The sequence below is a fragment of the Cetorhinus maximus genome, chromosome 19 (genome assembly GCF_964194155.1).
Source record: "Cetorhinus maximus chromosome 19, sCetMax3.hap1.1, whole genome shotgun sequence".
NCBI classification, from domain to species: Eukaryota; Metazoa; Chordata; class Chondrichthyes; order Lamniformes; family Cetorhinidae; genus Cetorhinus; species Cetorhinus maximus.
In genome coordinates, this window is record NC_135897.1 from 32,098,098 (window position 1) to 32,125,495 (window position 27,398).

Sequence of the window (27,398 nt, forward strand, 5' to 3'; positions counted from 1 at the left end):
GTTTAAAATTGAGAGCTATGGATTTCAGCTGACTAATTATTTACCTCTACAGAAACTCTTTCGAGTTACCAACAGTCACAGATTGCAACTCTTTTCGAGTACAATCACAGTTCTTGGTTTCCAGGTGTGGGACATGAACCCACAACCCTCAGAGTGCTCAATTAGTTGAATCAATTTTAGGTGAAACATTCAACAAAGAAGAGAACATTGAATTTTCCATCAGATTGGCATGCAGTATTACATTACACATAAGCAAGGGCAAGGGCCTCACCATTATAAAGTAATCATAACAGAAGCCCTTCTACTCTGCATGGGTACATTTTATGTTACAGTGCTCTCAATGCTCTGTGTATGCTGTCTTTCATTGAACTGAAAGCTATAATTCTCTTCCTACTGGATGCTGTTGTGCCTGGCTAACCTGGCTTTGTGAATCGGGATACATACAGCCTACTATTTCAAAAGTAATATTTGTAACTCTTGATTAGCTGGCTGAGAGAAGGCCATTAACAACTACTTTTGCTTCCTCATTATTCCTAATGTAGAATGCATCCCATGATGCATTCTCATCACTGATTGTTTGCCCATCTTTAAGGTTCCAGTGAACATTTGTAAATTCGTTTCAACGACAACTTATAACTTACAGCACCTTTAAAGGAACGGCAGCAGGCACATGGGACCACCTGTATCTGCAAGCTCCCCTCCTGAGTATCAACATGCTGACCTATAAATATATCACCATTCCTTCAATGTCGCTGGGCCAAAATCCTGGAACTCCCTCTCTAACAGCATTGTGGGTGTATCTACACAACATGGGCTGCAGTGGTTCGCCAACACCTTCAAGGGCAATTAGGGATGGGCAAAAAAATGCTGGCCTATAAACACTAGCCTTGCCAGTGATGCCCTCACCCCATGAGAGCTCAAAAAACAACTAACAGCATTATCAAACAAAATTTGACACTGAGCTACACAGTACAGGTGACCAGGTCGAAGATAAGTTTTAAAGAAATGTCTTAAGGGAGGAAGAGAATTCCAAAGCTTGGGAGCTAAATAGCTGAAAGCATGACTGCCAATGGTAAATTAGCGAAGGAAATCAGCAACGTAAAACAGTCCAGAGTTGGAGGAAAGCAAAATTTCTGGACGTTATAGGGCTAGGGGTAGTTAAAGACATAGGAAGGGGCAAGGGTGTGGAATGTTGTCAACACAAAGATGTGAAATTTAAAACTGAAGCACTGCTGGACCAGAGCCAAATGTAAGTTGGCAATCACAGGAGAGATGGATAAATAGTGCAAGAAAGAATACAGTCAAATGTATAAAATGTACAACAAGTGCATTAAAGGTCTATACAAAAAATGTAAAAATGAAACATTACCAAGTGCAGTTTCATAAGATGCCATCATTGGCTTTCAGCATCAAAAGGCCACTGATCTTTTGGACAGAACTAGTGAGACGGAATAAGTCAGTCTGACATTGAGTGAAGTATCAGCACATTTGGCTTTGTCGCAATAAAGCAACGTAGAAAATAGAAAAAAAAGATTGGATGTAGGTTTCTAAAAGTATTTTAAGTTTCTAGAAAAGGTTTCTACAGTAGGGAATTTCTAATTTTCAAAAGGAAGTATTCCAATCTTTTACTCATCTTTTGCAGTTATCGCAGCTCTCAAGAATGTATTTTTTTAATGAGTTTTTGCTTGGTATTTAATAACAATAATCTTTCTACACAAGTAATTCTCTCCACCTGTTTTCATCAAACATTAGAGACTGGAGCTCAGGTTGCCATCCTCACTACTCTATGAAAAGGAGATTGACAGTTGTGGTGAGACAATATTAATTAATTCAGAGTATGCAGCGTTCTTAGGACACCATTAATCAAAAGATTTTAACATGTACATGGCTGCTGAATCTCATGCTCAGCAGGCGCGTCCCTCACTCAAATTAATTTACAACAGTTCATAATGACAACACTTTAACAAAAGATAGTGTGTGATAAAGAGAAATTAAATTATTGGAATTATTCCAATGTCCCAAAAAATCATTATTTCTATTCTGTTGTTATTTGGAGACCATACAGGTGAGAGATTATGCCAAATCTGGCAGAGGGTGAAAAAAATTCAGATATTGGAAATCAAAAATTTTTTTAAAGGGAAATGCTCAACAAATCAGGCAGCATATTGTGCAGTGAGAAATGGGATTAATGTTTCAGGTTAGTGACTTTCACCAGGATAGTGAAAGGGCTGAAACATGAGTTTTAACTGAGTTAAAATTTTACCCTTTCACTTACACAGAGTTCAAAATTGGGACCAATAATTTGTTTTTTCTCTTCCCAGAAGCTGTCTGACCTCTTAAGCATTTCCAGAATTTTCTGTTTTTATCTCTGGAGTACGGTGTGCCGTTTTAATCACCTTACCTCAAGGTGTATTTAGATCTATTAAACAAGGGTTCAGGTGAAGAGTAAGCAGGCAGGTCTAGGCAAGAGACACTGAGCAAAGCTCATGTGATTATTTTCAGATGGAAAAAAATGAAATGTGATATACCTTTTCAAAATAAACCAAAAGATATCCAAGTTTGAAGTCAACAAGCTTTTTAAACTTGGACAAACATACAAATTAGAAGGCACAGTTTAAAAACAGAAATCTTCAGCCCACATGGCTCAGTGGTAACATCTCACTATTAACTCAGTAAGCCGCATAGGGAGGTTTTTTTTAAAAAATCCATTCATGGGATGTGGCGTTGCTGGCTCGGCCGGCATTTATTGCTCTCGAGATGATGATGGTGAGCTGCCTTCTTGAACCGCTGTGGCCCATGTGGGTGTAGCTACACCCACAGTACTGTTAGCTAGGGCGTTCCAGGATTTTGACCCAGTGACAGTGAAGGAACGGCGACATAGTTCCAAGTCAGGATGGTGAGTGGCTTGGAGGGGAACTTCCAGTTGGTGGTGTTCCTGTGTATCTGCTGCCCTTGTCCTTCTAGATAGTGTTGTCTAAGGAGGCATGGTAAGTTCCTGCAGTGCAACTTGTAGATGGTACACTGCTGCCACCATGCATCAGTGGTAGAGAGTGTGAATGTTTGTGTCACATTACACTTGATCGCGGGTAGACTGATAGGACAGTAATTGGCCGGGTTGGATTTGTCCTGCCTTTGTGTACAGGGTATAACTGGGTAATTTTCCACATTGCCAGGTAGATGCCAGTGCTGTAGCTGTACTGGAACAGCTCGACTAGGGGTGAGGCAAGTTCCAGAGCACAAGTCTTCAGTACTATTGCCAGAATGTTGTCAGGGTTCATAGCCTTTGCAGTGTCCAGTGCCTTCAGCAGTTCTTGATATCACGGGGAGTGAATCAAATTTTCTGAAGACTGGCATCTGTGCTGGGGACCTCCGGAGAAGGCCGAGATGGATTATCCACTTGGCACTTCTGGCTGAAGATTGCTGCAAATGCTTCAGTCTGATCTTTTGTACTGATATGCTAGGATCCCCCATCATTGAGGATGGGGATGTTTGTGGAGCCTCCTCCTCCAGTGAGTTGTTTCATTGTCCACCACCATTCACAACTGGATGTGGCAGGACTGCAAAGCTTGGACCTAATCCGTTGGCTGTGGAATCACTCAGTTATATCGCTTACTGCTTATACTGTTTGGCACTCAAGTGGCCCTGTGTTGTAGCTTCACCAGGTTGGCACCTCATTTTTAGGTATACCTGGTGCTGCTCCTGGCATGCCTTCCTGCACTCTTCATTGAACCAGGGTTCATCTCCTGGCTTGGTGGTAATGTTAGAGTGGGATATATGCCAGGCCATGAGATTACAGATTGTCGTTGAGTACAAACCTGCTGCTGATGGCCCACAGCGCCTCATGGTTGCCCAGTCTCAAGTTGCTAGATCTGTTCGAAATCTATCCCATTTAGCACGATGGTAGTGCCACACAACACGATGGAGTGTGTCCTTAATGTGAAGACGGGACTTCATCTCCACAAGGACTGTGCAGTGGTCACTCCTATTGATACTGTCACGGACAGATGCATCTGCAGCAGGCAGGTTGGTGAGGATAAGGTCAAGTATGTTTTTCCCTCTTGCTGGTTCCCTTGCTACCTGCCGCAGACCTAGTCTAGCAGCTATGTCCTTTAGGACTCGACAAGCTCAGTCTGTAGTGGTGCTACCAAGTGACTCTCAGTGATAGACATTGAAGTACCGCACCCAGAATACATTCTGCGCCCTTGCCACCCTCAGTGCTTCCTCCAAGTAGTGCTCAACATGGAGCAGTAATGACTCATCAACTGAAGGTACTTGGTAATCAGGAGGTTTCCTTGCCCATTTTTGACCTGATACCATGAGACTTCATGGGGTCCGGAGTCGATGTTGAGAACTCCCAGGGCAACTCCCTCTTGACTGTATACTATTGTGCTGCCACCTCAGCTAGGTCTGTCCTACCGGTGGGACAGGACATGCCCAGGGATGGTGATGTCTGATGACATTTTCTGTAAAGTGTGATTCCATCAGTATGACTGTGTCAGGCTTGACTCACCCGTGAAACAGCTCTCCCAATTTTGGCACTCGCCCCTAGATATTAGTAAAGCAGTCTTTGCAGGGTCAACAGCGCTGAGTTGCTGTTGTCGTTTGTCCATTTGGTTGCATTCCTTTTCGGTTTTTTTAGTAGTTTGATACAACTGAGTGACTTGCTGGGCCATTCTAGTGGGCAATTCAGAGTCAACCACATTGCTGTTGGTCTGGAGTCACATGTAGGCCAGACCAGGTAAAGATGGCAGATTTCCTTCCCGAAAAGGGTAAGGATGGGTTTTTATGACAATCAACAATGGTTTCACAGTCAACATTAGACTTTTAATTCCAGATTTTTTTTTTATTGAATTCAAATTTCACCTTCTGCCATGCTGGGATTCGAGCCCAGGTCCCCAGATCATTTCCCTGTGTCCCTGGGTTACTAGTCCAGCAACAATACCACCACACCATCACTGATTTCAATTCACGTTGCAGGTCTTCGGCATATAATCTCAGCTGACATTTGAATGCTGTACTGATGGAACACTGCATTGTCTGAAGTGCAGTCTTTCCGATTAGGTGGCAAGCTGAGGTGCCTATCTAACTTGATGAACACAATAAATCCCATGGCACTTGTCAAAGTATAGCAAAGAGGTTCTCAGTGTCTTAACCAATACATCTTCCAAAAATGACATTATTACCCCTAGGTAGCAGTGGTCATAATATGACTGAATTTCACAATCAGTTTGAGGGAAAGAGGAGTGAATCTAAGGTAGTGGGAAGAATTTTGCCCTTGATGGGCGGGTGGGCCCCACCAACTCGGCAGTGGGCGGGCAGCCATTTTAAGTGGGTGGGCCAATTAAGGCCCACCCAGCGGGCCGCCCGACGGGAAGCGCCATGAGATTGCCCAACTGCCAGACTGTGCTCTTTCACGCATGTGCATGAAAGAGCACACATCTCCCTGAGACTAAATGCTGCCTCAGGGAGAGCACTGAAAGTTTTTGAAAGTTTAAAAATAGAAAAATAAAAAAATCATTAACATGTCCCCCTCACGTGACAATGTCACACGAGATGCGACCTGTTAATAAATATCACAGAAACTTTATTGAAATTTTTAAAAACCGACGTGAAACCTCATCCCGCCGGTGGATGAAGTTTCATGTTTTTTGAGAAGCCCGCCGGGGCTCCTGGCCTGCCCGCCAACCTTAAGGTTGGACGGGCAGGGCCTTTAATTGATTTAACTACCCTGTCAATGGCCTCAATTGGTAGCTGATCACGCTGTGCCCTCGCCTTCCTAAATATTTAAATGGGGCGGGATGACGTCGGGGGTCCCCGCCCCCAGCTCGCCGACGGAAAAATTCTGCCCAGTGTTTTAAATTTAAATAAGGGCAATTATGAGGGCATGAAGACAGGGCTGTCTAAAGTGAACAGGGAAATTAGGTTAAGGGATAAGTCAGTAGAGATGCTGTGGCAGACATTTAAGGAAGATATTTCAGAATACTCAGAAAAGATATATTCCAGTGAGAAAGGAAGACTAAGGGAAGGACACATCATCTATGGCTAACAAAAGTAGATAACGGTAGTATCAAATGGAAAGAAAAAACATATAATTCCACAAAGATGGTGAATCAGAAGATTGGACAGAATATAAAGAACAGCAAAGAATTACTAAAAAAATTAATAAAGGAGGAAGAAATTAGAGTACAAGAAAAAGCTAGTTAGAGATATAAAAGAGCAAGAGTTTCTACAGGTATTTAAAAAGGAAAAGGGTAACTAAAGTGAGTGTTGGTACCCTAGGGAGTTAGAATGCAGAATTAATCATGGGAAAAAAGGATAGATGAACTGTACAGATATTTTTGCATCTGTCTTCGCTGTAGAGGAAAAAAATAATATCCCAGAAATAACTGTAAATCAGGAGGTGAAAGGGAGGGAGGAGCTTAAAACAATTACAATCAGCAGGGAAAGGGTACTAAGAAAATTATTGGAACTAAAACTGACAAGTCCCCAGTTCCTGATGATGTTCGTCCTACGGTCTTAAAAGAAGTGGCTGCTGAAATAGTAGATGCATTGGTTTTAATTTTGCAAAATACCCTAAATTCAGGAAAAGTCCCATAAGATTGCGAGTCCTCTATTCAAGAAAAGGAAGTAAACAGGAAGCAGGAAACGACAGGCCACTTAGCTTAACATCTGTTGTCGGGAAATTGCTGGAATCTATTATTAAGGAGGTTATTAGTGGGGCACTTCGAGAATCTCAATGCAATCAAACAGAGTCAACATGGTTTTGTGAAAAGGAAATCATGCTTGACTAATTAATTGGAGTTCTTGGAGGAAGTAACAAGCAATGTAGCTAAAGGGGGACCTTTGAATGTGCTGTACTTAGATTTCAAGAACATATTTGACAAGGTGCCACATCAAAGGTTACTACGCAAAATAAGAGCTCATGGTGTAGAAGGTAACATATTAGTATGGATAGCGGATTGGTTAGCTAGCAGGAAGCAGAGAGTGGGGATAAATGGGTCGGGTTGGCAAGATATGATGAGTGGAGTGCCATAGGGATCAGTGCTGGGGCCTCAATTTACAATTCATAGCAATGACTTGGATGAAGAGGCAGAAGGTGTGGTTGCTAAATTTGCTGATGTCACAAAGATAGGTAGAAAAGTAAGTTGTGAAGAGGACATAAGGAGTCTGCAAAGGGGCATGGGTAGGTTAAGTGAGTGGGCAAAAATTTGACAGATGGAGTATAATGTAGGAAAATGTGAACTTGTCCATTTTGATAGGAAGAATAGAAAATCAGCATTTTATTTAAATGGAGAGAGATTGCAGAACCCTGAGGTAAAGAGGGATCTGGATGCCCTGGTACATGAATCAGGAAAAAAGTTAATATGCAGGTACATCAAGTGATTAGAAAGGCAAGGGGGATGGAATATAAAAGTAGGGATGTTTTGCTACAATTGTACAGGGTGTTGATAAAACCACATCTTGAGTGCTGGTCTTCTTTAAGAAAGGATATAAATACGTTAGAAGCAGTTCAAAGAAGGTTCACTCGATTGATCCCTGGGATGGGAGCATTATCAATGAACAAAGGTTAGGCAGGCTAAGCCTGTAACCATTGGAGACTAGAAGATTGAGAGATGATCTTATTGAAACATACAAGATCCTAAGGGGACTTGACAGGGTGGATGCTGAAAGGATGTTTCCAGTTGAGGCAGAGGCTAGAACTAGTGGACACAGTTTATAAATAAGGGGTCTCCCATTTAAGACAGAGATGAGAAGAAATTTTTTCCTCGTAGAGGGTTGTGAATCTTTGGAACTCTCTTCCCGAGAGCAGCAAAGGCAGGGTCAATGTATATTTTTAAGGCAGAGGTCAATAGATTCCTGACTAATAGGGCAGTCAAATATTATCAGGGGTAGTGGAATGCGGACTTGAGGCCACAATCAGATCAGCCATGATCTACTGAATGGTGGAGCAGGCCTGAGATGCCAAATGGCCTACTGCTGCTCCTAATTCATAAGTTTGTATGTTCCATAATTGCTTTTTTATGCAATTGTATTGTGCATAAACTGACTGTCATGATTCCCAAAATTACAGCAGTGAGTACGTTTCACAAAGCTATTTCATTAACTAAGAGTAAGAGGTGACTTGATTGAAACATATAAGGTCCCTGAGGGGTTTTGACAGGGTGGATGTGGAGAGGATGTTTCCTCTTGTGGGAGAATCTAGAGCAAGGGGTCACCCATTTAAAACTTAGATGAGGCAAAATGTTTTCACTCAGAGGGTCATGAGTCTCTTCCTGGAAGGGTAGTGGGAGCAGAGTCTTTGAATATTTTTAAGGCAGAGGTGGATAGATTCTTGGTATGCAAGGGGGTGAAAGGTTATCAGCAGTAGGTGGGGTGCAGATTTCAGGTTAGTATCAGATCAGCCATGATCTTATTAAATGGCAGAGCAGGCTTGAGGGGCTGAATGGCCTACTCCTGCTCCTTGTTCGCATGTTCGTGAGGGACTTTGTTGTGGCCTGAGAATGTGGAAAGATGCTGCATAAATGAAAGTTTTTTCTCTCAAGCTATACTACCCATCAAAAGACAAGAAATTATCAATTTATCTATTCAAAAATCAAGAAAACTGCACTCATATCCAAACTGAAATGAATTTGAACAAAGTAATGTAGCTATTTCATGGTTATTAGTCAATTCTCAGAGTCACACGCCAAGATATTCTGCTAATGACAAGTTTTAGAAACACACCAAGTTTTAGAAACAGGTGATTAAATACCAATGGACAATAAAGATTCCAACTTTCAAGAGAGAACTTAATGGTTCTACAAATAAACATAACTAACTTATTCATAATAGAGGCAGAGACCAGGCTCTCCCTTCTACATGTAAAAATGCATTCAGCTTCATTAATATTTAGTTTTGTCAAGATAGTAATAGTTTTATTATGAATTTAGCCCCAACTAATGAGAAACGCAAAAGTAACTGTAGTTATTACATTGTATGTACTTAATTAAATATCCCATTGCAAGCAAAAAAAATACCACTGCTCATTCATTGGAACATATTACAGTTACTTTTACGCATAATTATTTGGCTACTCTTTCATTTGCAAAGTAAAGTTTCAGGTGTATTAGATCAGTTTACTGAACAGATGGTTCTCACACTGGCTAATAGGCTCCATATTTTATGCCCCAATTAAAACCATTATAAGATGTGCTAATTGTAATTGACTAGTAAATATTTTATATAAAATTGCACTGCAAAGATTTAAAGTGAAGTATATTCAGTTAAATTGCCCCACAATTTAAAATCGTGCCTAGGTTGTTATTCTTGTGTTTTAAGCTTAAATGCTCCTGATTATAAATAGCCAAGTAAGCACATATTTTATTGATGACTCACTCCTCAGTGAGAGTGAATTTCCACCTAGCTGATCTGATGAAATTCCCTTCACAAATTATGATATACTGAAGCATAAGTTAGCTCACAAAATGCCTACTCCCCAGCTGCCTCTGATCAGTAGTTTAGAGCACAAGGACAATGAAATTAGACGCACCAATACGCACTTTAAACATTTAAGAATTGTGTGACAGTTCAAATGCCTGTAAGTCTTGAAAGATTCTGCATTACAAACTGAAAATACATGTTATATTTCCAGGATATGATAATTTATCTCAAAGAGGTAAATGCTGAATCAGCTTCTCCACTTCGAAGAAATTTTGCTTGAGCCCAATCCTCGTACCTATTTGTTCAGAAAGATCTAAAACTCTGAACTTTGGTATAAATAACCATCAGAAACTTGTAAGCATCTCCACAATTTGAGTGATCCATTGCTATTTTTGAAGATGAAGAAGTGCATTGATAATCCATGGATGAAAATAATGAATACCTGAGTAAGTGCAATATGAATTCCAACATAAAACTCAAAATGAGGTGAGAAAAAAATGCATCAATAGCTTAAACATAAAAATAGATTGCGGTCCTCTATGGTCAAATGAGATTTTACATTCACTGTAAGTTAGTTTTGACTGTACATCGCCTTGACATTGTGAGAAACACTCTTCAGCAAAAAAAGACTCATCTTACTTACACATGCTATTTAACTCTGGTAGTTCAGCTAAATTTTTTCAACATCTTTGAGCTTCTTTGCAGGATTTCCTGTTAACCTTTACAATTTTGTCACGTACAATTCCAATGCTGAATAATCAAGCAGCAGAAATTAATAATCACATTTCTATGACTTAAGAAAATTAAATAAAATGCAGGAGACTAAACGGTTTGTCTTGATTTTTGCCAGCCCAGATGTCACAATGAACTGAATGGAATCTCAATTACCTTGTGTGAAATCCCAAAATTCTTAAACTAGGGCAAACCTTCAGAATTTTTTTTAAGTCTTTCATGGGAATTGGGCATTGCTGGCCAAGCTTGCATTTGTTGCCTATTGCTAATTGCCCTCAAGAAGGTAGTGGTAAGCCACCACCTTGAACTGCTGCACTCTATCCAGTGCAGGTACACCCACCATGCTATCAGGGAATTCCAGGATTTTGGTCAGCAAAGGTTAAGAAACAGCAATGTAGTTCCAGGTCAGGATGGCATGTGGTTTGGAGGGAAACTTGCAGGTGGTGGTGTTCCCTTGCATCTGCTGCCCTTGTACTAGGTGGTAGGGGTCATGAGTTTGGAAGTTGCTGTTGAAGGAGCCTTGGCGAGTTGCTGAAGCGCATGTTTTAGGTGGTACACACTGCTGCCATTGTGCATTGGTGTTGAAGGGAGTGAACGTTTAAGGTGGTGGATGGGGTGCCAATCAAGCAGGCTGCTTGTCCAGGTATATACAAGCAGGATGGTGTCGAGCTTCTTGAGTGTTGTTGGAGCTGCACTCACCCAGGCAAGTGGAGGGTATTACATCAGACTCCTGACTTGTGCCTTGTAAATGAACAGATTTTGCAGAGTCAAGAGGGGAGTTACTCTACACAGAATTCACAGCCTCTGATCTGCTGCCAAATTTATATGGCTGGTCCAAATAGGTTTCTGGTCAATGGTAACCCCCCAGGATGGTGACAGTGGGGGATTCAGCAATGGCAATGCCATTGAATGAGAAGGGAAGATGGCTTGATTCTCTCTTGTTGGAAATGGTCATTCATGCCACACAAGTGTCAGACAATGTTACTTGCCACTTATCAGTCCAAGCCTGGATATTGTCCAGGTCTTGCTGCATTTGAACGTGGACTGCTTCAGTATCTACACAGTTGCAAATGGTGCTGAACATCATCCACAAATATCCCTACTTCTGACCTTATGGAGGGAAGGTCATTGATGAAGTAGCTGACGATGGTTGGGCCTAGGGCACTGACCAGAGAAACTCCTGCAGTGATGTCCTGAAACTGAGATGATTAACCTCCAACAACCACAACCATCTTCCTCTGTGCTGGACATGACTCCAACCAGCAGAGAGTTTTCCCCAATTTCTATTGACTCGTTTTGCTAGGGCTCCTTGACGCCAAACTCGGTCAAATGCTGCTTTGGATGTCAAGGGCAGTCACTCGCATTTCACCCGAGTTGAGCTCTTTTGCCCATGTTTGGATCAAAGTTGTAATGAGGTCAGGAACTGAAAGGCCCTAACGGAACCCAAACTGCGTGTCAGTGAGCAGGTTATTGCTGAGTAAGTGCAAACAAATGCAAGCAAGGTGTAGATAGTGGGAAATGTTTGTATGAATGCAAACACCCATTAAACTTGTGAAAGCACAAAGTAAATTATTTTGGCTGTACATTTGGAACCATGCCATATGAAAAATTCACACTTTGCCTAAGTTTATAATTCATCATAAAATAGTGCACATAGGTTTGTTGAATAAAAAAGTTTACTCAAAAATGGAGAACAAATGCAACGATTAACACTTCTAGAGTTACTAATTGCATACCGAAATAATCAAATGATAAGGGGTATATGGTAATTTTAGTGTGAGCTTTGTAAATGGTTTACAGCAGGGTTGTTCACCATGTGGACTTGGGGTTATACATAGGGGTTGTACATAGCTCCTGAGCTCTGGTAATCAGGTCCTTGAGTAATTCAGCTCACCTGCACTTATGTTTCTAGTTTATCTTATTTAGTCTTGGAGGTTTGGAAAAGGCTGTGATAAAAGCAAAGAACTGCGGATGCTGGAAATCCAAAACAAAAACAGAAACAGAAATACCTGGAAAAACTCAGCAGGTCTGGCAGCATCGGCGGAGAAGAGCACAGTTGACGTTTCGAGTCCTCATGACCCTTCAACAGAACTGTTCCTCATTGACAGGAATGAGGTTCAGTATATTAGGATTTATCCAAAATCTGTTACTATCAGCAACTTGAGACACATGCATTATAATGTAAACATGGTTTTAAACTCTATTTTGACTTTGGGTGAGCAACTGACATTGATTCAACTGTCTGTCTGTTACCCCTGATGTACACCCTAGGGTTTTATGGTAAGCAGCTACACAGCCTAGGAAGACAAAATAGTTGGATCCGCCTAGTTTGTAATGTTCTATAAATACTCAAGTGTGTAAAAATGTGGTTTCCCAGCAATTACAATTTAAAAGGCTGCCCAATTTTCATGTGCATACATTCCACATTTATAGCTGCTTTGTAGTTAACTGTGTCACCTATGTGATGCGAATTTATTTACTCTAATTTCAGGTTAGGACAGAAAGAATGATTGACATTACAACAATGCCAATAACGTGATGCATGTATTAAGTGAACGTTATTTTAGAAGCTAGACCGCAGTGGAATCAATGTGAAAAACAACTACTTGCATTTAATTAACACCTTTCATATCGCATAATATCCGAAGGCACAACAATGGAGCATTAACAAAAAAAAATTTGACACCCAGCCTCAGTGAGATATGAGGCGAGATGACCAAAGCTTGGTCAAATTGATAGATTTTGAGGAGTGACTTAACGGAGGAGAGGGGGATTTGGAGAGGAATTCCAGAGTTTAAAAGGAGAGGGTGGATCCTGTGGGATGGTTCCCCGAGCAGACTGTCAAAGTCATTTGGCAGAATGCCTCATCGCCAGAACTTTCCAACAAGCACCAAGCTGTAGCTCGGCTGGTGGTGAGAAAGGCCCTCCCCGTCAGATCCTTCCAACACGCCAGGAGTCTCACCTCCTCTGTACGTTGCCCTCGAGGTGGCTGTGGTGGGGACGAGACCGTTGTTCACCTCCTTGTGGATTGTGCCTTTGCAAAGAAGGTCTGGAGAGAGATGCAGTGGTTTCTGTCGAGGTTCATCCCGAGCAGTTCTGTGACACAGGACTCCGTGCTCTACGGGCTGTTCCCAGGGACACACACCGAGACAAACATCAACTGCAGCTGGAAGATCATCAACTCGGTGAAAGACGCTCTTTGGTCTGCCCGAAACTTGTTGGTCTTACAGCGCAAAGAGTTGTCCCCGACCGAGTGTTGCAGACTGGCACATTCCAAAGTCCAGGACTACGTGCTGAGGGATGCACTAAAGCTTGGGGCAACCGCCGCAAAGGCGCAATGGGGAAGGGTCGCTGCCTAAGACCTTTCTGCCACAATGCACTGAGGGGCTGGGAACTGTTGAGAGCCCTTCGGGCTGTACAGCTCAAAATGAATGTATGGAGGGAATACTAATTGTGTTATAATTGTATTGAAGCACCTCAGAGTGCAACATGATATATGTTGATAACTAACTCCAATACCATTGTCTGATTGTCTGCATTGACCATATTGAAATGATTGTAATATTCATTGATTGTATTGATGCACCTTGTGATACATGTGTAAAAGTTGAATCCGATTGTACTTATGTGATTTTGAAATGGTTTGGAATGTTCTTCCAGATATTTTATGAATAAAGTATATTTTTCAAAAAAAAAAATTCCAGAGTTTAATAGCTGTCAATGGTGAAGCGATTTAAACAGGGCATGCTCAAGAGGCCAGAGTTGGAGGAATACAGAGATTTGGGAGGCTTGCAGAGATGGAGAAGATTATAGAGATAGGAAGGGATGAGACCATGGAGATATCTGAAAACAAGGATGACAATTTTAAACTTGAGATGTTGTCAGGCCGGAAAATAACGTAAGTCAATGAGCGCAGGCTGATGGGAGAACAGAATTTGGTCCAAGTTGCCACGCAGGCAACAAATCCAATTTTGAACCAGCTATTTTGCACATCTTGTTTGCTTTGCAAAAACTCTAGAAAGATATTCCTGCACACTTGAGCTAAGCGTTCATGGGTTCATAGTTTGGACTGACCTAGCCTTTAGCTTCTCTGCTCGCAGAAGATTCCGATGACTAATTCCTAGCCAGGTAAGGTGGCACAGGGAAATGAAAAAAGTGCTCCAAATCTGCTAGCGAAAATAGAACTGTGGAGTACTTAAATGCAGAAACTAAAGTCCCAGCCACCTTTAATTACTTATAGAGTCATAGAGGTCCACAGCACAGAACAAGGCCCTTTCGCCCATCCAGTCTGCGCTCGTCAAACAAGTACCTAACTATTCTAATCCCATTTTCCAGCACTAGGCCCATAGCCTTGTATGCCATGGCATCACAAGTGCACATCCAAATACTTCTTAAATGTTATGAGGGTTTCTGCCTCTACCACACTTTCAGGCAGTGAGTTCCAGGTTCCCACCATCCTCTGGGTGAAAAAATTCTTCCTCACATCCTCTCTAAACTCCTGCCCCTTACCTTAAATCTATGCCCCCTGGTTATTGATCCCTCCACCAAGGGGAAAAGTTCCTTCCTGTCTACTCTATCTGTGCCCCTCATAATTTTATACACCTCAATCATGTCCCCCCTCAATCTCCTCTGCTCCAAGGAAAATAACCCCAATCTATCCAATCCCTCCCCATAACTAAAACTCTCCAGCCCAGGCAACATCCTGGTAAATCTCCTCTGCACTCTCTCGAGTGCAAGCACATTCTTCCTATAATGCGGATTCCAGAACTGCACGCAATACTCTAGCTGTGGCCTAACCAGCTTTTCACACAGTTACAGCATAACCTCCCTGCTCTTATATTCTATGCCTCAGCTAATAAAGGCAAGTATCCCATATGCCTTCTTAACCACCTTATCTACCTGTCCCGCTACCTTAAGGGACCAGTGGACATGCACACCAAGGTCCCTCTGATACTTGGTTCTTCCCAGGGTCCTACCATTCATCGTGTATTCCCATGCCTTGTTTGTCCTGCCCAAGTGCATCACCTCACACTTATCAGAATTAAATTCCATTTGCCACTGATCAGCCCATCTGACCAGCCCGTCTATATCCTCCTGTAATCTAAGGCTATCCTCCTCACTATTTACCACCCCACCAATTTTCGTGTCATCCGCGAACTTACTGATCAACTCTCCTACATTCAAGCCTAAATCGTTTATATATACTGCAAACAGCAAGGGACCCAACACCGATCCCTGTGGAACCCCACTGGACACAGGCATCCAGTCACAAAAACACCCCTCGACCATCACCTTCTGCTTCCTGCCACTCAGCCAATTCTGGATCCAATTTGCCAAATTGCCTTGGATCCCATGGGCTCTTAGCTTCGTTATCAGTCTGCCATGCGGGACCTTATCAAAAGCCTTGCTGAAGTCCAAGTAGACTATGTCAAATGCATTGCCCTCATCTACATACCTGGTCACCTCTTCGAAAAATTCAATCAAATTGGTCAGACATGACCTCCACTTAACAAAACCATGCTAACTGTCCTTGATTAATCCTTGCCTCTCCAAGTGTAGATTAATTTTGTCCCTTGGAATTGCTTCCAATAGTCACCCCACCACTGAGGTTAGACTGAGTGGCCTATAATTCCCTGGTTTATCCCTTCCTCCCTTCTTGAATAACGGTACCATATTGGCTGTCCTCCAGTCCTCTGGCATCTCTCCTGTAGCCAGAGGGGTATTGAAAATTATTGGATTTTTCCTCAATTGCCATAGGCCATCCTGCATCTTGGACTAGTCCGGTTTCACCCCAGGTCCAAGTCAGCTGTGGCAGCCTTCCATAGCCATGTAAGTAAGGTTCCTCAGAGAATCCTTTGGAGCCGGCTCTACTCAATTCTGAGTGTCATCGACAGCATTAAATGATAATGAAATTCAGTCTAATTGGTACATCGAAGACCTTTACAACCTGGGGGGGGAACCAAAAATGACAAACTCTTCTTAATAAGACTCGCTAAAAGCCAAAGTCAGTCAAATAAATGTGGATAAAAGCCTAATTAAAATATTGATTGAATGGCTATTGTCAGACTTAGGTGAAATCATCGATGAAATGTTTCACAATCACTCGTCAGGGCATGTGGGAGTGCAGACAACGCTGCCATTTTGATTAATGTGGATAATTCTACAGAAGGCTACAGTTTTAGTTCCCCCTATCCCTCAAATCAAGAGCTTTGTTTTTGCTAAGGCCAACCCATGAGGAAACAAGCCAGGACGGACACTGATAATAGTGAGTAAGCCCAAGGCTGTTATTTATAAACCAGCTGGGCAACAATACTCACTGGGGTCGGAATGGGGGTAGATCACAGGCCAGGGACATCCGATATAAAAGACAACAATATGATAAAAGCAAAATACTGCGGATGCTGGAATCTGAAACAAAAACAGAAAAGAGCTCTTTAGCTCTGAAGAAGTCATATGGACGCAAAACGTTAATTCTGTTTTTCACTTCACAGATGCTGTTAGACCTAAGTTTTTCCAGCATTTTCTTTTTTTTTATAAAGCTGTTACACCACAGGTTACGCTTGTTCTCCTATGGTGTACGGAGTATTAAACTGACATTTCTTCAAGGTGGCTCAAACTGTTAGCTTTTTTTTGCCAGTGATTAGCACCATTTTCGTTAAAAGGTAATGCACATTGCCAGTCCTTCAAGAATAGATGCACACCATCTGCCCACAGCAGAAAGACTACTGATAAAAATAATCTGAATTTGCAATCCATGTTCAAACATTCCCAGTTATTGATTTTACATCCTAGTTACCTAAACTCAACTGTCCAACGGTTGAACTTTTGGGAGCAATGGTGTGGGGGGGCAGGGAGGGGTCCCATTGTTCATTCCGAAAGAATGGATCCTGGTGTATTGGATGAGGAATTAATCATCTTCAAGTAGCAATACCCAGGGTGATTCTGTAAGAAGTCGCTCCCCCTGTTCCAAACATCGCGGTTAATAGTGCCTGCGGTGAATTCTGTCTGTGCTGATTTCCACCCTCCATTTCTCCGCTGGAAGAAAACCGAAGTTAAGAAAAATTCAGCCGGTCTGAATCACGCCCCCAGTCTGGCGCCTTTGCCGCGAAGCGAAATAAAACTTCGAAACATAAAACCGAATGGCCTATCGTATTCCTACCACTAAAACTGTATTGTGTAACTGCGCTCTCTTAGGTAGGATTTACGTGCCTTTTTCGATAATGCGGCAGTTTTCAAAGGCTCTACATAAATCATGCTCCATTAAATTGGCTGAAGCAGCATGATACGTTAAAGCTGTTATCCCAACCGTGAGACTTAGTTCTGTGGCCAGTCCAGCAGCGTCCACTGTCAACCTGGTGCTATCTGTACAAGTTCAACTCATCCTTTCGGAGTTGTTCATCTGTTAAACTTCACATCTGCCACCTACCTCACCGTGTCCATCCTACCTCACTATGTCCATCCTACCTCACTACCTCACCATGTCCATCCTACCTCACCATGTCCATCCTACCTCACTACCTCACCGTGTCCATCCTACCTCACTATGTCCATCCTACCTCACTACCTCACCGTGTCCATCCTACCTCACTATGTCCATCCTACCTCACTACCTCACCGTGTCCATCCTACCTCACTATGTCCATCCTACCTCACTACCTCACCGTGTCCATCTTACCTCACTATGTCCATCCTACCTCACCATGTCCATCCTACCTCACCATGTCCATCCTACCTCACTACCTCACCGTGTCCATCCTACCTCACCGTGTCCATCCTACCTCACTATGTCCATCCTACCTCACTACCTCACCGTGTCCATCCTACCTCACTATGTCCATCCTACCTCACTACCTCACCATGTCCATCCTACCTCACTATGTCCATCCTACCTCACTACCTCACCGTGTCCATCTTACCTCACTATGTCCATCCTACCTCACCATGTCCATCCTACCTCACCATGTCCATCCTACCTCACTACCTCACCGTGTCCATCCTACCTCAGTACCTCACCGTGTCCATCTTACCTCACTATGTCCATCCTACCTCACCATGTCCATCCTACCTCACCACGTCCATCCTACCTCACCATGTCCATCCTACCTCACTACCTCACCATGTCCATCCTACCTCAGTACCTCACCGTGTCCATCCTACCTCACCGTGTCCATCCTACCTCACTATGTCCATCCTACCTCACTACCTCACCGTGTCCATCCTACCTCACTACCTCACTGTGTCCATCCTACCTCACCGTGTCCATCCTACCTCACTATGTCCATCCTACCTCACTACCTCACCGTGTCCATCCTACCTCACTATGTCCATCCTACCTCACTACCTCACCGTGTCCATCTACCTCACTACCTCACCGTGTCCATCCTACCTCACCGTGTCCATCCTACCTCACTATGTCCATCCTACCTCACTACCTCACCGTGTCCATCCTACCTCACTACCTCACCGTGTCCATCCTACCTCACCGTGTCCATCCTACCTCACTATGTCCATCCTACCTCACTACCTCACCGTGTCCATCCTACCTCACTACCTCACTGTGTCCATCCTACCTCACCGTGTCCATCCTACCTCACTACCTCACCGTGTCCATCCTACCTCACTATGTCCATCCTACCTCACTGTGTCCATCCTACCTCACTACCTCACCGTGTCCATCCTACCTCACCGTGTCCATCCTACCTCACTATGTCCATCCTACCTCACTACCTCACCGTGTCCATCCTACCTCACTACCTCACCGTGTCCATCCTACCTCACTGTGTCCATCCTACCTCACTACCTCACCGTGTCCATCCTACCTCACCGTGTCCATCCTACCTCACAGTGTCCATCTTACCTCACTAACTCACCATGTCCATCCTACCTCACCATGTCCATCCTACCTCACCGTGTCCATCCTACCTCACTACCTCACCGTGTCCAGCCTACCTCACCGTGTCCATCCTACCTCACTACCTCACCATGTCCATCCTACCTCACTGTGTCCATCCTACCTCACTACCTCACCGTGTCCATCTTACCTCACTATGTCCATCCTACCTCACCATGTCCATCCTACCTCACCATGTCCATCCTACCTCACTACCTCACCGTGTCCATCCTACCTCAGTACCTCACCGTGTCCATCCTACCTCACTATGTCCATCCTACCTCACTACCTCACCGTGTCCATCCTACCTCACTATGTCCATCCTACCTCACCGTGTCCATCCTACCTCACTACCTCACCGTGTCCATCCTACCTCACCGTGTCCATCCTACCTCACTATGTCCATCCTACCTCACTACCTCACCGTGTCCATCCTACCTCACTACCTCACCGTGTCCATCCTACCTCACCGTGTCCATCCTACCTCACTATGTCCATCCTACCTCACTACCTCACCGTGTCCATCCTACCTCACTACCTCACCGTGTCCATCCTACCTCACCGTGTCCATCCTACCTCACTATGTCCATCCTACCTCACTACCTCACCGTGTCCATCCTACCTCACTATGTCCATCCTACCTCACTACCTCACCGTGTCCATCCTACCTCACTACCTCACCGTGTCCATCCTACCTCACCGTGTCCATCCTACCTCACTATGTCCATCCTACCTCACTACCTCACCGTGTCCATCCTACCTCACCGTGTCCATCCTACCTCACTGTGTCCATCCTACCTCACTACCTCACCGTGTCCATCCTACCTCACCGTGTCCATCCTACCTCACAGTGTCCATCTTACCTCACTAACTCACCATGTCCATCCTACCTCACCATGTCCATCCTACCTCACCGTGTTCATCCTACCTCACTACCTCACCGTGTCCAGCCTACCTCACCGTGTCCATCCTACCTCACTACCTCACCATGTCCATCCTACCTCACTGTGTCCATCCTACCTCACTACCTCACCGTGTCCATCCTACCTCACCATGTCTATCCTACCTCACCACCTCACCGTATCCATCCTACCTCACTACCTCACCATGTCCATCCTACCTCACTACCTCACCGTGTCCATCCTACCTCACCGTGTCCATCCTACCTCACTACCTCACCGTATCCATCCTACCTCACCATGTCCATCCTACCTCACTACCTCACCGTATCCATCCTACCTCACCATGTCCATCCTACCTCACTACCTCACCGTGTCCATCCTACCTCACCGTATCCATCCTACCTCACTACCTCACCATATCCATCCTACCTCACCGTGTCCATCCTACCTCACCGTGTCCATCCTACCTCACTGTGTCCATCCTACCTCACTACCTCACCGTGTCCATCCTACCTCACCGTGTCCAGCCTACCTCACCGTGTCCATCCTACCTCACTACCTCACCATGTCCATCCTACCTCACTGTGTCCATCCTACCTCACTACCTCACCGTGTCCATCCTACCTCACCGTGTCTATCCTACCTCACTACCTCACCGTGTCCATCCTACCGGATGCTTATGCAAGTCGAAATGCAATTAAATTATAGCTGTTAGGCAGAAATACCTTATATATCCATGTACAGTTTCAAATACAAATCGTTTATGTAACGGAATGAGCGAAATGCTCATTGTGTCAGGGCAGTTTGAAAATATCACACTGAGCTGAACCAGGTTCGCCTTTTGGACGTCCAACGGCCACATCCAAATTTTGAATGTTGCGACATCTCTTCAGGATCGCAAAAGCTAAACTGTAAAGGCTGATTTTCTAACTATCGCCCCAGACACGGCGATGGTTGGGAAGCCAAGGTTGTCCTCGTCGGACTTGGTGGCGAAGAAACGACTGGTTCCCAAAGAGTGTAACCGAATTACCGTCCGGCCCGTGACCCTTGCTCAGCTCCCGCTGAGACCCCCGCCCTCACCCCTCCCGCTGAGAGACCCTCCACCCCCTCCACCTCCACCCCCGCTGAGACCCCCCACCCCTCCCGCTGAGACCCCCCTCCCCTCCCGCTGAGACCCCCCTCCCCTCCCGCTGAGAGACCTTCCACCCCCTCCACCTCCACCCCTGCTGAGACCCCCCACCCCTCCCGCTGAGACCCCCCTCCCCTCCCGCTGAGAGACCCTCCACCCCCTCCACCTCCACCCCTGCTGAGACCCCCCACCCCTCCCGCTGAGACCCCTCCACCCCTCCCGCTGAGACCCCCCTCCCCTCCCGCTGAGACCCCCCTACCCCTCCCGCTGAGACCCCCCAACCCTCCCGCTGAGAGACCCTCCACCCCCTCCACCTCCACCCCCCGCTGAGACCCCTCCACCCCTCCCGCTGAGACCCCCCTCCCCTCCCGCTGAGAGACCCTGCACCCCTCCCGCTGAGACCCCCCTCCCCTCCCGCTGAGACCCTCCACCCCTCCCGCTGAGACCCCCCCCACCCCTCCCGCTGAGAGACCCCCCTCCCCTCCCGCTGAGAGACCCCCTCCCCTCCCGCTGAGACCCTCCACCCCTCCCGCTGAGACCCCCCCACCCCTCCCGCTGAGAGACCCTCCACCCCTCCCGCTGAGACCCCCCCACCCCTCCCGCTGAGACCCCCCTCCCCTCCCGCTGAGACCCCCCAACCCTCCCGCTGAGAGACCCCCCTCCCCTCCCGCTGAGACCCCCCCACCCCTCCCGCTGAGACCCCCCCACCCCTCCCGCTGAGAGACTCTCCACCCCTCCCGCTGAGAGACCCTCCACCCCTCCCGCTGAGAGACCCCCACCCCCTCCCCTCCCGCTGAGAGACCCCCACCCCCTCCCCTCCCGCTGAGAGACTCTCCACCCCTCCCGCTGAGAGACCCTCACCCCCTCCCCTCCCGCTGAGAGACCCCCCACCCCCACCCGTTAACCCACTTTCTCTCTCCACAGACGCTGCTGAGTATTTCCAGTATTTTGTTTTTAGTTCAGATTTCCAGCATCGGCAGTATGTTTGGTTTGGTGCTGTAGTTCAGAAGAGGTGACAGCAAGTTTACTTTAACCCCAAAAAAACCACAGGCTAGTAGCCAATTATTCAGGTGACACATTTGTACCTACAGGAACTCCACATCGTCTATCGTACCTTACAGGTTCACGTCTATTATAACTCACTGTTACCAGGTTTCCTTACTAACTCTGGTATATTGTCATTCACATCCCTTTCTCTCCAGGAAGAAGCTGAAAACTAATAAGGCGCGAAACCAATTACTCGTGCTGGCTTTTTAAAATGGGCCATCGACCTGTACGGTTAACGAGTAGTGGTTAAGGGTACGATTTGGATATGGTTCTCAACTCTAAATTTCCTGTTAATACACAAATACTACAATTCAAACGGGAATCGGAATTACAGCGCATGGTGGCGCAAAACAGGCGGTTGCGGATCTGCTGCGCAACTTTTGCCCCAACGTGTTTACACATCCGTCATCCGACCATTATGCATTATGTACATCCCATTAAATATAAACCGTACCGCACAGTTTAATACAAACACTGGTTACAGCCCCGCATACCCTCAGCACAGTGAGCGGCAGAGACAGTACTGGAACTGAATACAAATACCGCCCATTCTGTGCCGCCGCTTGAGAAATATTTACCCCCCAAACAGTGCTAAACTAGGCAGGAAAGCAGCTAATTAAGAAATTTTTCTCACTTTTACTGCAATATGATCTTCACCATCTGATTTTGATCAAGCTCCTTATTGTGATGTTCAATCACCGAAACACACACAAAACTAAACTCTGGCATATTTTGGCAATTCATTCAATAGTTCAGAGTCGAGATCCAGGATTATTTTTTTTGGGGGTGGGGGGGGTGTGGTAGGGGGTAATGTTTGAGGGATACCTTGATTATATCACATGTGGTAAGAAGCTAACCCGACTTGCTCTATCAGTCGCCTCAGAAAAGCCTGAAGTGTGTGAAATGGGTTCGATATCCCGAACGCCAGGCTGGGAGCCGCTACAACATTTTTATCCAAATGCATGGATTTCCAAGAAGGCAAAATCCAAACAGTTTGTGCGCCAGGTTTCTGCAGCGATTTGAACCTTTCCCCGCGTCCTGAATATTTGCCTCAACCCGTTGTTTTATTTTTAATTCTAAGGGCACAAAGCTTAGGAAAGGTTTTTTTTAAAAAAAGTTATTCGGGTCGCTATCTTGTCCCAGGGAACCGCCACGCGACGGTTCCCAATAACCTGAAATGCGCGGACATTCGTCATCCCTCTCCCTCTATACAAGAGTTCACAAGAATGGGACTCGGATTCATCTCTGCAAATGTCATAGTGCACTAGGGAAGGCACGTTACGTGAGTTTGAACGTTTCTGAGCAGCACCTAGGTCAGTTCCATTGGAGTTTTCTGTTAAAACACCAGCAAATACAGTTTTTTTTACAGCAAAGCTCATGCAGCCGATACAATTCAACGAATTGAAAGTATGTCCCGGCTAAATCCCGACAGACCACAAATACATTATATATACAAAATCCAAGCATCTGCAAATCAAGCTTTGCAACATTACGGTGCATTCCGCCTTGGCTAAGGACGCTGCGAGTGAGGGTCACCTCTCATCGCACAGTCCCCGCCGACTGAGAGTTCTCCTTAACCCACCTCTGTGTGCAAGGACGCTGCAAAGCCAGCCGGTTAGCAGAAGCAAAGCGCGTTTCTGGGCGCATGATATTCTCAGCTGCATGACGGCCACACGTTGCCACTGGATTATTATTTTTTTCCCCCCTTCCCTCCGAGATCCTTCTTTGAGACCGTGCCGAAAGGAAAACGGGCGCTATTCTGCGATAAAGCCAGCAACTCTGCACCGGCCAATGTAAAAAGCCGGCCAGTACTCGCCGCATTAAAGGGAGAGAGAGAGAGAAAGAACAGATTAACGCAGCCCGGGACCACGGCGACGTCACAGAGAGGAGAGCTGGAGCCTCATACATATTCATTGGCAACATCAAGTTCCCAACTCCCCAGTGAAAGGGCACTTGGTGCATCCTTATTTACAGTCATCCCAATCTCTTTAACTGGGTTACCTCTTCATTCCACACTCATTTTACTCACCTTGCTCTCTGTAATGGCAAGTCAAACCTGGCACCACACTAATTGCTCGGATTCCTTTTACTGCTTTTCTCTGCAGATGAAACTTTGAAGTTTAAAAGTGTCCCTATGTGTCTTCCACTGTGCATAATCTAGTCGTAAACACTTTGTTCTGAGTGAGAGTTTATAATGAACACAATGCCCTCAGGAACAGTTCAGTCAATCTTTGTGACATGAATAAATTAAAAAACAGAAAAGTTGACGTCTTTAGAGACAGGGCTAAAACAACAACATTTATTAAAGCGCCATTATAACGGAGTGAAACATCAAAAGGCCTTCACAGGAGTACTACCAGACAAATTACACATCGTCAAAGAAGGATATTAGGACAATGACTAAATGCTTAAAGGAGGAAAGAGACGGATAGGTTTACCAAGGAATTCCAGAGTTTAGGGCTCTGATGACTGAAGGCAGGTTGCCAGTAATAAGAGGAATGAAGATTGCAGGAGGGCATGCCAGGAGCAGCACCAGACATCCGTAAAAATGAGGTATCAACCTGGCACAGCTTCAACACAGGACGACTTGCATGCCAAACAGTGGAAGCAGCATGTGATGGACAGAGCTAAGCAATTCCCCAAACAATGGATCAGGTTTAAGCCCTGCAGTCCTGCCACATCCAGTAGTGAATGGTGGTGGACAATTAAACAACTCACTGGGGGAGGAGGTTCCACAAATAAATGCCAAGTAACATTTATGCTGCGCAAGTGCCAGACAATGACCATCTCCAACAGAAGAGAATCCAACCATCTTGCCATGACATTCAATGGCATTACCATTGTTGTATCTCCCACTATCATCATCCTGGTGTTCACCATTGACCAGAAACTGAAATGGTCTAGCCAAATAAATACTGTAGCTACAAGAGCAGGTCAGAGGCTAGAAATTCTGCAATGAGTAACTCATCTTCTAACTCTAAGTCTGTCCACCATCTACAAGACACAAGTCAAGAGTATGATGGAATACTCTCCAACTGCCTGGATGAATGCAGATCCAACAACACACAAGAAGCTCAACACCATCCAGGACAAAGTAACCCACTTGATTGGGAACCTATCCACTACCTTCAACATTCACTCCCTCCACCACCATCACAGTGGCGTGTGTGTGTACCATCCACAAGATGCACTGCAGCAACTCACCAAGGCTCCTTCAACAGCACCTTCCAGACCCACAAACTCTACCATTTAGGAAGGTAAGGACAGGAGATGCATGACAACACCACCATCTGCAAGCTCAGTTCCAAGCCACACACCATCCTGACTTGGAACTATATTGCCTTTCTTTCACAGTCACTGGGTCAAAATCCTGGAACTCCTTTCCTACACCAGATGGACTGGTTCAAGAAAGCAGCTCACCATCATTTTCTCAAGGGCAATCAATATTGGCCTAGCCAGTGATGCTCACATCCCATGAATAAATAAAAAAAATGTGAGGAATGCATATGAAGCCAGAGTTGAAGGAGTGTAGACATTCTCAGAGGATTGTAGGGCTGGAGGAGGTTACAGTGACAGGGAGGGGTGAGGCCATGGAGTTATTTGATCATGAGGATGACAATTTTGCTGGACATAATGAGCACTCTGGCGATTTAGTGAGAGTTCGGTTATGGATAGCTGAGTTATGGATGAGCTGATGTACAGAGGATGGTAGGTGGGTAGTTATCCAGAAAAGCAATGGGAAGGTGAATCTGGATGTTCAAAAAGCATGGATGAGGGTTCCAGCAGCAGATTTACTGAGGCAAGGGCAGAGCTGACCCATGGTATGGAGGTGAAAAATAGGCAATCTTGTGATGGAGGGGATATGGGGATGGAAGCTCAACTTAGGGCCAGATAAGATACTAAGGTAGCAAACAGAATATCATGTGATACTTGCTAGGGAGGGTGATGGCCTCAATAGCTAGGGAATAGTGACTGTGGTAGGGTCCCAAAGACAGTGATTTTTGAGCTTCTCAATATTTAATTAGAGGAAATTATAGTTAATCTAAGATTGGAAATCAGACAAGCTGTTGGACAAAACAAAGGCACTGGATGGATTGAGAGAGGCAGTGATGATGTAGAGCTAGGTGTCACCAACATACATGTGGAACCTGACATCATGGGCCAGATTTTGCCATAGGTTTCAGGATCCCAATGTCAGGACTAATGAACCTCTCAGGCCTGCACTTGTTGGGAGTGAGAACCCAGAGCAATCTTCCCAGAAGCACCAGCCTAATTGGTTGCCACCGAGCTCACAGTCCTATTGAGTGGCCAGGCTCCTGATGCTGTTAGGGGCCTAATCAGAGGGCCAACTGCTCTGTAGCCTCAGCAGCCTAACCTGGAGAGGTGGGCGCTACTGAGGCAGGTTGGGGACTGCAAGAGGATCTCAAATGGGAGGTGCTGTCGCTGGGCTGTGCAGCATTCAATTAAAAATCAGGACCTGGACTGGTAAGTCAAGCAGGGTGGATGGGAAACCCCTGCACTGGATCGGTATCAGCCGTTACTGCGGCCTTTTATAAATGCAGCCCCCTCTTTGCAGCATGGAGCCTCTGGCTCTGATGAGCCCCTCGGCTTCCTACAGGAAGGCCTCTGCAGGCTACAGAGGGCCCCACCACCACTGGTAAAATGCCAGCAAACTGGCAAAATCGCCCATAATTGAGTCCTTAATGATGTTAATTGGCTGCCTGCCTCAATCGAGCAAGCACCCAATCTGCTTTACAAGGCTGCACCTCGGAAAGTTCCCCAGTGGTGGGAATGATTTGGGGAACCGTCCCATTGTTGCTTCCCCACTATTTTCCCGTCCTCTCCCCCACACCTCCAAGCCCTCCACCATGGAGTTGGGAACATTCAGCTGCCCCCGTCTTTAGATGATTTCACCGAGGGGCAGCTTGTAGATGAGAGAAAGGAAAAACAGTGTGACAAACTTGCACTGCTCAGTGCTGAAGTTGATTGATCAATTCAGCAAATAATTAAAATAAATTAAATATTTTAAATAAAAAATGTCACTGAATACATAATTTCCAACACTTTTTAAATGAAAGCACCAACATTTTAATCTGTGGTATAATAAAACTGCTTCACATTTAGTTACTGGCTGGCACTGATTGGGGGAATAGACCTGTTATTGAAAGTTGGGATTCCTCCCAATCAATTCTAGATCACCTTATAAAACAATGCCCTTCACGAACAGAAATATCCTGTGGATGCTGGCTATCTGAAACTGCTAGAAATGCTCAGCAGG

General features: G+C 45.2%; 1 protein-coding gene across 1 annotated transcript in view; it reads right to left on the reverse strand.

Moving 5' to 3' along the window:
* The window catches only part of clstn2a (calsyntenin 2a), a 524,817-nt gene extending 500,892 nt beyond the window's left edge, over positions 1–23,925 (reverse strand). The window contains exon 1 of the mRNA XM_078563666.1: positions 23,703–23,925. Within this exon, the coding sequence (XP_078419792.1) occupies positions 23,703–23,784 (82 nt within the window). The 5' untranslated portion in view covers positions 23,785–23,925. The remainder of the gene's footprint in view (positions 1–23,702) is intronic.
* Between the last annotated feature and the right edge of the window lie 3,473 nt (positions 23,926–27,398).